The following is a 13,123-nucleotide window of genomic DNA, read 5'->3' as shown; positions in this document are numbered from 1 at the left end:
AGGCTCCATCTGCACTGCCTGTCAAGCCAGCACAGGCCATAACAGCAGCACTGGTTTGTGCAGGGGCTGGTGCATGTGGTGGTGGTGGTGAGTTCCTTTTAGTCTGGAGGCAGCATCCCAGACAGCAGAGGAAAGCAGCCCACCTGGACTGGCAGGCATGCATCCTGGATGGATGGGGATGCACAGAGGAGGCTCTGGCTGGTCTGTAGCCAGAGATGATTTGCATGGAGTCTGACTTGGCTACCCACAGTCCTTATGTAGCTCAGTTGTTCAGAAATGGTTCAGCTAGAAAGAAGGTGGTTCACAGCTACGTTTCAAAATCCTAGAACGTTGCTATCTGGACTTAATCAAAGCCACAAATTAATCTGCTCCTGGCATCAAGAGGCTTGGGCCAAAACAGGCTACCAGGTTAATTGACTTTTCTTTTTAATTGTTGCCTGTTAGAGTGGCTGCTGGGCTGCAGTCAGCCACTGTACAGCTGGGCTGGAGTGGAACACATCAGTTGATTAGAAAGACCTGTAGCAGGTTGTGAATGTCCTGCCCTGGTGTGGAATGGGACTGTGGGTGGCAGGGACAGGGAGGAACATCTTTATCCCTTTGCTGCCATTGGGATCCAGGGAGGTGAATGCTGTTAACCTATTTTGTTTTGTTTAACAGCTGCTTGTTTGTTTTGAGTTGGCAATAATTTTCCAGAAATGTGTGCTCAGATGGTGAGCACAGATGCCCAGTTGGAAGGTTGTGTGTGAGGCAGCCAGAGCTATGAAAGAGCTGGAATAAGACACGTCTGCAGTTGCTGTTGGACATAAGAAAGGAAGTAGCTGATGTCACAGGCTGTAATGTCCTGATGGACTTTGTTTTCTACTTCCTGTCCTTCTCACTGGCCTTAAATGTGTTTTTTTACCAGCAGATGTCACATTTGTCATCCATTTCTGTCTCCTTTTTCCATGCCTAGCTTTAGAGGTACAAAGCAGTATCTCATTTTCAGATGCAGCCATGATCCACAAGTGTCCCCAGCATTTTGTGTCGGTGTAAATGAGAGCTGCTGATTTGAATAGTTGGACCTGTCTTTCCCAAGAGCCTTGCTGCCCCCAAAACCTGCTTGAGCTTCTGGGAGCCCCCTCTCTTATATGACTGTTTGGGCACCCTCTGCAGAAGCCAATAAGGTTTTGTTGGAAGTAACAAACTCCAAGGTTTTGAGGATTACTGGGCTGCTATGGACTTTAATGGCAATGTTTATAAATAATATAAAGCCCTCTGGGAAAAAAAAAAAAAACCCCAAAAAAAAAGAAAAACTGTCTGCAAGACCTATCTGCAGCAAAGCCAGAAATTCAGGAGCATTTGTGGTTGCTTTTAGCTTCTCCTCACTTTACCTTGAGGTCTTGTGGGGAGAAGCTGTGAGAAGAGTCCACTTATGGCCCAGTGTAGGATAGCCATTTTCATGTCTCAAAACAGGAAAAGGGATCATCTTTGCATATGGGTAGAGCTCAGTCTTGAACCTTCCTTCTCCTAACCCTACAGGGATGTGTCCCTGTCTGAATGGGAATTGCCTCCAGTTTGTGCAAGCTGTGAATCACTCCTTGTTGCTCACTTTCATTCCCCTCTCGTGCCTTTGCAGGTTTTGTTGCCAGCTGCTAGTTTATTGCAACTGATGGATGTTAGAAAAAACTGCTGTGACTTCCTTCAGTCCCAGCTGCACCCCACGAACTGCCTTGGCATCCGCGCCTTCGCCGACGTGCACGCCTGCACCGAGCTGCTGCAGCAGGCCAACGCCTACGCAGGTGAGGGGGTCTGGGTGTGCAGCTGAGCCCAGCTACAGCAGCTCTGGGCTGAGCACATCCTCACTGGTCTCCTCAGACTTCTGGTATTAGGGCAGGAAGGGAATTAATTTCACGATTATAAGGCGCACTTCGGGTTTGAACCAAAATTTTAGTCAAAATGGTGCAGCTTATAATTGTGAAATTACTGTACTTTATTTAGTTCTGGGCTTGCAACTTTCTGTGATGCTGTAAGTTGTGAAATATGGTTTGGCCGCAGGGGAGCACCTTAGGAGGTAAAAAAGCCTGATCCTCTGGATCTCAGCCTGCAAAACAGTTCCTGAAGGTGATCCTAGCAAGCTCTCAGTGTGCCTGTTGAACCAGCTCAGGGTTCATGTGCTGGTGTCCTCCCTGTGGACCCTGCCCTGGGAGAGCAGTAGGCGCTGCTGGACATTTCCATTGTGGGAATAAATGGCACTGGGCAAAATTAAATCCTGTGGGTGGGAGTTGGAGCACTCAGCTAAAATTGCCATGCAGTCTGAGGCTCTGATCTGTGCAGCAATGGCCCTTACCCCAAGGGAGGAGAGGCTCATGTTTACTTGGGAGTGGATGTGTTTGGTTGCAGTAAGTAGGTGCAGGCAATGGCTTTCAGCATTTCTCCTCTACCTTGTAAATTTAAAGCTTTTTCAGCCAGCCCCAAGCTCTGAATTCCCCAGCACTTTCCAGCCTCCTCCAGCAGAGTTGCCCTTGACCTCTGCTTGGGAAAAGCTAATAGTTTTCTCTCAGTTTGTTTTTCTGTTTTCTGATAATTTGTGTAGGGACACATACACCTGCTGTCTCCCAGAGCACCTGCTTTGTCCTGCAACATTTTCCTTTTTAACAGTTTTGTTTGTAATTGGACCATAAGAAGGCTCAGTGGAATAAAAATATATCCACCGAGTCCTCCCCTGTTCTCCTGCAAATAAAACTAAAACCTTTTCAGCTGCTCTGGCTGTATTATCCCCTGGAGAAAAAGGTACCCTGCAAGGAATGGTTAATTGTATAAAAGCTTGCTTGTAATATCTCATTATCCTTGTTTCCAGGCCCTGTTTAATCTTTAACCAACAAGCAGTGCATTCACTGTATATTTATTTGGTTGTTTGGCAATTAGAAAGTCTGCTTTGTTGTTTTATTGGCCTTCATAAGTCCCAGTTAGTACAGCAGCCCATGTAATGTTAATGGAACTCCATTAATAAAAATGCCATTAAAATTCTTTTCACTATGTTGTTTATGTAACAGCCTTAAACCAAGACAGAAGTCCCCAAGCTCAAGAGTCCATGTGTGCATGAGCTCAGTTACTTGAGAAATGCTGAGTTCTGGCCAATGGATAACTCTAGTAGGTGAAGGAGTCTTACTGATACAGGCACCAGTTCCTTTATTAAAATCAGTAAATATTCTTTCTTGCTTCCAACTAATAATGAGAGATTAAATAACTTTCTGCTGCCAGATGCGAGTCCAGAATGAATGAATATGAGGTTTTGCCCAGAAGTCAGACTGCATCCAGGTTATTGTGTGGGGAGTGTTTCCTGCCTCTTAAGTATTTAAGGCCAAAAGAGTTCATTAGATCATATGTGCATTTCCAGCATAACAGAATATTAAACTTTATCCATATGCTGGTATTTTTAATCAGAGCCTTTGGCTTAGCTGTGGGGTTTTGGTCCTCAGCAGAGCAAGGAGGGTTTGTACCTGGGGAATGCAAGTCCAGAGTCCAACTCTGCAGCAGCAGCTTTGGTTGTTCAGGGGCTCCAAAAAGTTTCTCTCTGGAAGTTAAGCCAACTCATGTCCCTGTGGTGCTGCTTTTTGTCAGGCAAAGCACTGCAGATGTGAAAACTCGAGGCAGATCTTGCTGCAGAGAGAGCTCTTTGGATATAGGAGTCTGAGCTTCTCAAAGCTACAGAATTAGAACTTGACAGAAGCTGCTACAGATAAAGTGTTTGAGATTCATGTTTCTGTAATTCAGCCAAAGATAAGTGGGACTTAGCAAATGACAGGTTTAAGTTGGCAGTATATGTAAGAAATTCTTGCAAAACTGAAATTGCTGCAACTGGCTAATGAAATATTTGACCTAGAAATTATTTTTTAGGAAGTGATAATTTCATGTGCCTTTTTGGCAAGATATAAAGTTTGACAGATTTGATGATGTTCAGTCATAATTCTTCCAGTTTGGGGTTATATTCTGTGACATGCTTTTTGTTTTCAAGCAGCTCCCAGAGTTACAGTATGGAGGGGTCTGGAGGCAAAAAAGGGAGAAATAGAAGTTTGTACTATTGCAGGCTTAAGTGGAAAGGAGAAAACTACTGGGAAGGTGGGTGCTGAGGTGGCCAGGTTATTTACTACCTTGGGTATTGGCCCTTGTCTCAATTGCCACTTCTAAGTGTATTTGCCACTGGAATATTCCCAGTGGCTTTTCAGAAAGTTCAGTATCATTTATGAAAGTATTTCATGGGGCTGGTGCTGCTTAAAATAACATCAGGTTTCTTTACCCTGCTCTGAGGCTGGCTTCTGTCTGTGCTGTCTTTGCAGCTGCTGTGTGTCTTGGGTGCTCAGAGCTGTGACAAGAGCTGTTCTCTGAATGCTGTGGTCCTTCCACTGACTGAAAACATGTATTTCATTATAATTTTCTGTTCCCCCTTTTCATTTGTTGAACAGAGCAGCACTTCCCTGAGGTGATGCTAGGAGAAGAATTTCTTAGCCTTAGTCTGGACCAGGTTTGCAGTTTAATATCAAGTGACAAGCTTACAGTCTCCTCTGAAGAAAAGGTACAGTAAATTGTATAGCAAGAGTGAATGTAAGTATGCTGGAATGTACCTAGATCTTACAGCAGGAATTGTTATCATGATATGCTTCTTACAGGCCATTCTTCTACAGAGATCATGTGGAAAGGAAAATTAAAATAATGTGAATCCTAAAAACACATAAAAATGACCTTCACTTGGTTGTTCTTTGTAGGAAGTTATGACTCTCAGATCCATATCACACTAAAAGCCCTGGGGCTCAGAACCAACTACTTTCCCTCTCTGGAAAACTAGGAAACTCCCATGTGCTGTTGTGTAAAGTGTTTAATACCTGCTGTAAAACCTCAAAAAAAAGTGAATTTCATTAGGCTGGGGAGGAATATTGGCTTTTGTTGCATGTTGGATAGAACAACAAAAGGAAGCCCGGAACCAAAAGGAAGGAAGGAAATATTTTCTTAGTATCTTCAGCATTTTTAATAAAAAAAAAGGGGAAAAAGCACTGGTTGATCCTGTTTTTGTGGTTGAAACGTTCAGCACATCTCCTGTAGCCTGGAGTCCTGGGGAGGAGGGTGACCAGTGTTTGTGGTGTTTGGTGAACTCCAACCCCATTCTCTGGTCTGAATTTCTTGTATGAGCTGCTGCAGGTTTTGGGGGACAGGAATGTGCCTCCAGTCCTTCAGCTCATCTCCAAATTGTCACTGTGGGGAGATGGTAAAGTCACAGAATCATTAAGGTTGGAAAAGACATTTTAGATCATACAGTCCAACCACTAACCCAGCACTGCCAGTCCATCCAAACCATGTTCCTAGATGTAAATGGTCACTTGTGAGAGGCTGCAGGAGAGCTTGAGGATTGTGTGGTTTGTAACTTCAGGGCACTTAGAGGATGCCTGCATTTGGATGGGCTGAGGCTGGACCTGGGTGTGATGGTGCTGCTGGCTGGACTGCACATCCTCATGCACACTCTCCTCCTGTTAGCCCCTCTGGCCTGCAGACACACAGGGGCTTGGGCCCAGAGGACTGTAAAACTCAGCAGAAATCCTGCTCCATGTGAGCTGTGGACACAGGGATGCTCCCTGCTGCTCTGAGCCAGCAAACTCGGAAGCTCTGGGCGCGTTTCTGCAGGCGTGGGGCTGGCAGGGGCTGTGAGGTGCCACTGGGGCAGGGCCAGGAGGGGAAACAGCAAATGGCACGAACTCACAGCAGAACCTCTCTGCCTGAGCCAAGCAGCCTGCAAAGGGAAGTGCAAGTTTAGTAACCGATTTTTTCCAGTCCTGTGCAGCATTGTTCAAAAGCTTTTATTGGCCTTGTGCCCAGGGGAATCAAAATGCTCCTTCCCTCATCTGAGCTTTACACAATCAAACCCAGTATTTCTTTAGCTGACTGTAAAAGAACTTGTAAAAGAAAAGACTGTTGAGAATGCAAGGCAGTGGAAGGAAATGTAAGCATAAGCTGCATGTTCAAAACAACAGATCTGAATAATAGGAGAGAGGCAGAAGATGAGAATGGAACATAAACATGAAATGTGCTGCAGTTCAAAGAAGTGCTGGAAATTGAGGACAGACTCGTAGGCTTCTGTTTCATGTTAACTTCATGACAGACAAGCTGTTTTCCTCACTTACATTCTTCCTATCTGCTAATGTTTGAGATATATATTATAAAACAAATCATATAAAAGTATATATGTGTGTATACCAATACATGTATATCTGTGCGTATGCGTGTGCAAAATGGTTCAGGAATCTGGCAGCTTAATTGTCACAGCCAGATTTCACAAGGAGTTTTCTTGTTCCTCTTCTTGGTGTGTCTCATACATGCACTGCACCCTGTGAACCAGAGCATTGCCATCCCTGGATCACTGGGAGCTGTTAGAGCCAAGTCCTGCCAGGATCAGAGAGGGAGAATTGCCCTTGGAATGCCTCAGGAATTTGTGTGTTCTCGCCTTTCTCTGCCACCCCACAACTAATACCAATTGGCCTAATAAGTTATCTTCACTAATTTTGGTTTATTTATATTCCTAGGCCATCAGGATGACAAAAATTCTCTGCTAGCACCAAAATCTATTTTAATTGTAAAGTGGTGACAATATTTCCTCATCATTCAGAGATTCCTCTCCTTTCTCCTTTCTCTTCTGTCCCCCTTGTTGAACCAGCCTCTGCAGTTACACAGGCTCTTTCAGAATAGGGCAGAGGTTTGTTGTCCCTGCTTGCTCTTTTTGCTATAGCTGAGTACAGTACTTGGAAGACAGTTTTATTAATGTTTTCTGTACCTGACCTAATTGGCTCTTTTTACTGTTTGCAAGCTAAAAAAAACATATAAAAATAATAATTATTTGTTATTTACTAAAGATGTATGAAGTGGGACTTAAGAATGGTCTCCTGCCAAATCAGAACAGTGGCTAAAGAAATTTTTTTAAAGGGTTGAGATTTTTGGATTGGGGATTCTGCACAGAGTCTGGTAATTGATTCATTGTCTCATGCTGCTGACATGCAGCAGAAGCTGATGCAAGGTTTGGTCCTCAGTCTTGGGAATCTCTAACAAGTGGTTTTTTGGCTGAAGAGACTGGGAAAACATCTGGACTTGTTCTTTCCTTAGGCAGTATGCAGAGAGGGGATATTCCAGGCTTTTAGCCTTCTACTCCATAGAGTGGGAAATTTGCTTCTCCCAAGCTCAGGACTGCTGCTGCAGCCATGCAGGTGCCAGCTGCTACCTCAGCCTGTGCCTCAGCTCTAAATCAATCTCCGTGGGCAACTGCTTTGTGCATCCCACCCTGGCAGCAGGTCCTGCATGGCTGGAAATCCAGGGGAGCAGCAGTGGCTGCTCAGGGTCTGCAGTGGGCACGGTGTGAGGAGGGAGGGCACAGCAGGACTGGAAACAGATGTGGTCTTTAAATGATCTTGGATTAAAGCAGTTCTCCCCCTTCTCTGAAATTAGGAATGTGAGCCAGCAAAAGGTGCTAGAATTTGATTTTTTTTTCCAAAAAAATAGAATTTTTTAGAGCAGGGAAGCATCAGTGCTTGCCTTGCTCAGCAGTGGACTCCAGCAGCGAGGAAGCAGCTTATTCCTGGTGCACATTTGCCTTACCTTCCTTTAGACTTGTTCACTGTCCTCCTGACCTGTAGCTGGGTATGTCCCAGCCCTGTGACCTGTTCTGCAGCCTTTGTGCAGAAGAGGTTAATGAAAAGCCTGTTTGTCAGCTAAACATTTGCTTTATCCTCTTTCCACACTCATCTGCAATTAAAAAACTCTCACAACAACCCAGTTTCTACTTTAAGGTCCTCATAGCTAAAGTTAAAATGTTTGTTTGCTTATTTATTTTAATTTTAAAATACTTAAAGGCTCTGCAGTAGTTATTCTCTTTGCTGTGGTTTGATTACACCACTCCCTGTTGTGTTGCTTAAATTCTCATTGCAGTGTCCTGAATTCCAAACAGTTCAGCAGGAACTTTGTTGGTACAGGAAATGAGGCTGGTGCTTTACTGCATTTTAAAAGTATGTAGTTTAGCCCAAGAGGAAGAAACCCCTTTCTGCTCTGCACCTCCTTCATGGCAGGATGTGTTGGCCAAGGCCTCCTGCAAATCCATTTACCACCAACAGTTGGGGACTGAAAGATGGTGCCCTTATTTTTACTTCATATTGTCAAATTAGTGACCTTGGACCAAACAAAATGGTTTCTTGGGGAGTGGTGGGAGGGATGGAAAGAAAGAAATAATTATCTGTGCAAATTGATCTGACCATTTGGTGACCCCAGGAGGAAGCTGAAACCAAGGGCGCTTGCCTGGCATGCTGGAGGGAAGGGCTAGGGATGCTTTTGGGGGAACCATGGGACAGATGGGGTCTCTGCTCAGCTCCCCCCTGTGTAATTGAGCAGTGAGAATGCTTGGGGAGTGCTGCCTATAGATGTGAGTTATGGGTCAGAATTTAATTCTCTCTCTGTGAGGAAACTCCACTGCAGTGATCCAGATCCTGCTGCGCAGCATCTGAGACTGCATCAGCCCCTCTGCTTGTCTTGCCTTGGGTGTTTCAGGAAGCCTTCCCCACTCCCAGTGACATTTTTAGGCCTTTCTTTTGAGAGTGAGGCTCCCAGTTATATAAGCACATGCATATTCATCCCGGAGCCCACAGAGGAGCGGCTCCCGCGCCTGTGCGTCGCCAGGGCTCTGCCCATGGGGCTGGTTGGGAGCACTTCGTCACGGACTCCAGCTCTGGATGCTTATCTCAACCAGCTGGATCTGGAAGTAAAACTAGATTTTGGTTCAGACCAGAAGCCCAGTGTGCCCTTGCTCCCCAGCTGGAGTATCTGAGTTTTTTTAGCAGTGAAATTCGTGCAGTGCAGAGGCTCCATGGCTGCAGGCAGGGCTTGCCCTGTGTGTGTGGGGAACTTGTCCTCAGGTCTTCTTGGTTTCTGGGGGCTGGTGGAACTGGTGCAGTGATTAAATATGAGCATAGTGACTTTACTGTGTGGCCAGGCTCCTGGAGGAGGGAGATCTCTGTTATCAGAGTAATTGTTGTGGCTGATTTAATGAATAATGTCCAGTGCAAATGTCAGCAGGCTCATTAAGTGTCCTGGCTGCCTTCCAGTGCTAATGTCCAAGAGGTATATGATTGTTCTGGACATGCACTTAGCTCTGGGAGTGATACAGCACATTTAGATGTGAGGCTGCTTGTTAACATGCGTGGTCAGCTCAGCTCTTTGCTACACTGCTGCTTGTGCTCTGTGCCCTCACAGCTCTTTCATCTGTTTCATAGAGATCTTGCACCCCCTTCCTTCCATGCTCTAAAATCACCATGCTTCTGATTTTGGGTGGGTGACTGCAAGGAAGCTCTCTCTTCCCCATTTAATTGTACTTTATCTGTGTAGGTGTTTGAAGCAGTTATATCTTGGATAAATTATGAGAAGGAATCTCGCTTAGAGCACATGGCTAAGCTGATGGAGCATGTTCGCCTGCCCCTTCTGCCCAGAGATTACCTGGTACAGGTTAGTCTGCAAAGAAGTCATTAATACTTGCACTTAAGCTGCTGGTTGCTCCTTAATCAGTGGCCTGGCTGTTTGTGTCTGAGAAGGGTAATTTGGTCTGTTGCTGAGTCTGTAAACAGAAGAATAAAAGTAAAAACTGAGTGGACTCAGAAATCAGTGAGTGCTTCAGAAACCTTCCTGTAAATGGGACCCAATGCCCTGCTGGGCAATCCTGAGAGCAGAGCTGCTGTCCCTCTTGGGGAAACATTGATAAGTTAATATCTTGTGATTTTTCACCCTGAAAGTACTGAAATGATGGTGTTACAAGCTCGTGTAGCTTTTTTCTGTCATGCACAGGCTAAACATCATAATGGAAACACATATTGTGTGATAATTTTGGTTTAAGATGTGTGCTGTACATACATATGGGTCTGTGTGGCTGGCAGGGGAGGCACTCTGACTTTGTTTGACTTGGAGATTTTTCTTCATAAATTAATTTCTGGGATCTGGGCATAGATAAAGAGCTGAGAATTCCCAAAGAAGGGGTTGGCTCTTTGATTACTATGCTTTTATCATATGTCTAAAAAAATCAATACAATTGGTATAAAATTGGTATTCACAAGATGAACCCATCATGCTTTTGGTTTTCTTTCATCTGTATCTTCTGATGGAATAAAAGATACTGCCTCTCCTTAAAAATTCTGACTCAGATAAAAGAAATCACTTACTCTCCAGCCTCCTGGTGAATTCTCCTCTACTCCATCAAGTATTTGGCAGAGGGTGCTAAAATAGTCACTTCTTATGAGTGGTCTTGTCAAAAAAGGAGAAGCTTGGATGTTACTGCATGTGCTTCTTTGGGAAGAGCTGGAAGTCTGTGTTTGTCTCCTGCATTTTTTTTAATGTTGGTACATTGGCAGGGAAATTCTGTGTTACATGTTCTTTCCATAAAGCTCCTTGTGACCTGTGCCAGTGTAAATGATCTTTGCTGTGTGTGCATGTTCTCAGACAGTCGAAGAAGAAGCTTTAATCAAGAATAACAACACCTGTAAAGACTTTCTTATTGAAGCCATGAAATACCATTTGCTTCCTCTGGATCAAAGACAACTAATAAAGAATCCCAGGACAAAGCCAAGGACTCCTGTTAGCTTGCCAAAGGTAAGCTGAGTTTGTCACTTTGTGTCACCTCACCCCTGTTCCTGATGGCATTTTCTGTCTTCCACAGGAGCTCGAGAACTTGCTGTGTTGCTTTTTACTGACTCTGTGGTAGTGCTTGGAAGTGTTTTACTCCCTCTTCTGGCATTGCCTGTGCCCAGCAAGGAAACATAATTAAGCTGGATAAACTTAGATAAACCCTTAGGGGAAGGAGTATCTTTGCTCTTGAAACGTTTTGTCAGCCACAAGTGGTTTGGTGGCTCGCTGAGCTGTGGAGTGGCTGCTGGAGTGCTGGGAGGGCTGGCTGAGGTTGCTGCTGTCTGCTAAGAAACTCTGAGAAGGGTCACAGTAGGTGTCTCTTTGTTTCCTGTATTCATAACCAGAAGCCAGGAAAGCAGGAAACAACAGCTCCCAGCCCCATGGGCAGGAAGTCTGAAGCAAATTTCAATAGACTCAAAGCAGCAACTGAGTAAATAATCCTCGTTACTCCCCACGTGTATCCGCAGGCGTGGGATGCTCTGGCCACCACTTTATTAGTGAAGGAAAAAACGACCCCAGGAACTCCCTGTGCCCTGTGCCTCAGAGATAAACACAGTTTAACACAGTGTTTCTCAGCAGACTGCCACTGAAGTTGCTAGTATGCATTTGGAGATTCCAAGACATCAAAACCACAGTGTGTTATTTTTCCAAGTACAAACAATAATGAGGTTGCTTTGTGGGATGGTGTATGAGATCTGTGCTGTTTCTGATATTTGGATAGTGGACTGTCCATTGAAAAATTGTGGTTCTGCAGCATGTGGCGGTGTCCTTTCTGCCTGCTGTTGCTGAGATGAAATTGGTAGAACACAGCTTTGGGGGTATCATGAAGGGCTGACATGGCCCTTGTTCAAGGACTAAAGTAGTTAAGGATAAAAGGAACAGCAAATCAGTGACTTCAGAGATTCTCATCATCTTTTGTAGCATGACCTATGAGCACAAACCCAAAACTTCTGCAGGTCTCTCCTCCCTTCTTTTGAACTGTGAAGAAAGGGAAGGAGGTGATGATCTTTCAGCAATCCTGTTACTGAGAAACTTTCATTTGGCCTGTTGGTCCTGCTGATGAGGGATTATTGTCTGCTGTGAAATCCCTTAATTCTGTAATCGTGTGAAGCCCTGCAGCTTGCCATGAGAGACTGTTACACAACTAGTAGACAGGCTGTTAATTTAGACACAATTTGGTTTCTGATATCATGTTCTGATCTTTATAGATCAAACAGGCCACTCTTTCCATGCTCTTCAAATTCTTTAAATTGCTGTCTAGCTCTTTACTTTTAAAGCAACCCTGCCCAGAGTTGAGTTTATCTGAGTGACCTCAAGTGATGATCTTATCCCCTCAGCTGCCTTGCAGAGGCTAAAGTTTTCCAACTACTCTTTATCTGTATTTGAAGCCCCATTATCTTGTTTCTAGCTCCTTGGCCTTGTAAAAATCAGATTGTCTTGGGTGATGTTTGCCCCACTGATTTGCTGTGATAAGGGCAGCAAATCCTCCCTCTTGATGACTGTGGAGGGTTGAATGAAATGTGTGCTGAACAAGGTGCAGTCCGGGTGCTCATCAGTGCAGGTGTTTTGGGAGCTGGCTGCCTGTGCAGGTGTTTTGGGGGCTGGCTGCCTGTGCAAGTGTTTTGGGGGCTGGCTGCCTGTGCAGGTGTTGGTTTGCAGTGCCCAGCTGGGGCTCAGCACCATGGGCACCCTTGAGTGCAGAGCTGCAGGCTCCTGGCACCTGTGTCCATGGGCAATTTGTCTTCTGGCAGCAGGTAGGGCAGATTTGGGCAGGACCACATTGCATGCTGCCCAGGTCTTCTGGTCCTCTCCCTTTCCCACCAGTGTCCACCCCTTGCTGTTGCTGGTAGGGGAGTCTGGGGCTGGCTGAACCCTGGCAGAGTGGTTCTTGCACTCCTGAGGTTGTCCTTGACCACCTTGACACAGCTCTTCCCTACCTGTAAGGAACCAGGGCTTAATTCCTGCATTTGCTTCAATGCCTGTGGCAGCCAAAAGCCTTAATGAAGCTGACAAATCACATCCTTCAGCAGCCCAGACCCCCCGGGTCGAAACAGTTCTGGTGATTTCCTGCGTGTCACCTTCCCTGCAGGTGGCACCACAGCTGTCACGTTTTATTTCTAAGCGACATTGATTATTTTTAGCACCACCATGGAGATAATGACTAAACAGTGGGCTGCCAATGGAAATTATGCTGGAATCTTCTTCACTTAAAAATACTTCTGCAGTGAGTCTTATGTATGCTCTGGTGCCAAAAGGTTTTGTACTTCAAGGGGAAATTGGGCAAGTTGCCCACCTTGGAGACAGTGAGGAAGGGTGAATGGGGTGGCCATATTTAGCATTCATTAAATTGGAGAGAAATTTTTCCCTCTTGAAATATAATTGCTTGAAATAAGTGTCTCTGCAGAGGCCTTCAGCACATGTTTGGGCAGCTGCTCTTGACCAGGTTGTG

At 45.1% G+C, this 13,123-nt stretch overlaps 1 protein-coding gene across 1 annotated transcript in view; it reads left to right on the top strand.

Moving 5' to 3' along the window:
- KLHL3 (kelch like family member 3) overlaps positions 1–13,123 on the top strand; it is a 48,205-nt gene that overhangs the window by 22,126 nt on the left and 12,956 nt on the right. The window contains exons 5-8 of the mRNA XM_033072829.1: positions 1,616–1,778; positions 4,443–4,552; positions 9,388–9,504; positions 10,489–10,638. Of these exons, the coding sequence (XP_032928720.1) occupies positions 1,616–1,778; positions 4,443–4,552; positions 9,388–9,504; positions 10,489–10,638 (540 nt within the window). The remainder of the gene's footprint in view (positions 1–1,615; positions 1,779–4,442; positions 4,553–9,387; positions 9,505–10,488; positions 10,639–13,123) is intronic.

This window comes from Catharus ustulatus, chromosome 15 (genome assembly GCF_009819885.2).
Source record: "Catharus ustulatus isolate bCatUst1 chromosome 15, bCatUst1.pri.v2, whole genome shotgun sequence".
NCBI classification, from domain to species: domain Eukaryota; kingdom Metazoa; phylum Chordata; class Aves; order Passeriformes; family Turdidae; genus Catharus; species Catharus ustulatus.
This window is presented reverse-complemented; position numbering and strand designations above follow the sequence as displayed.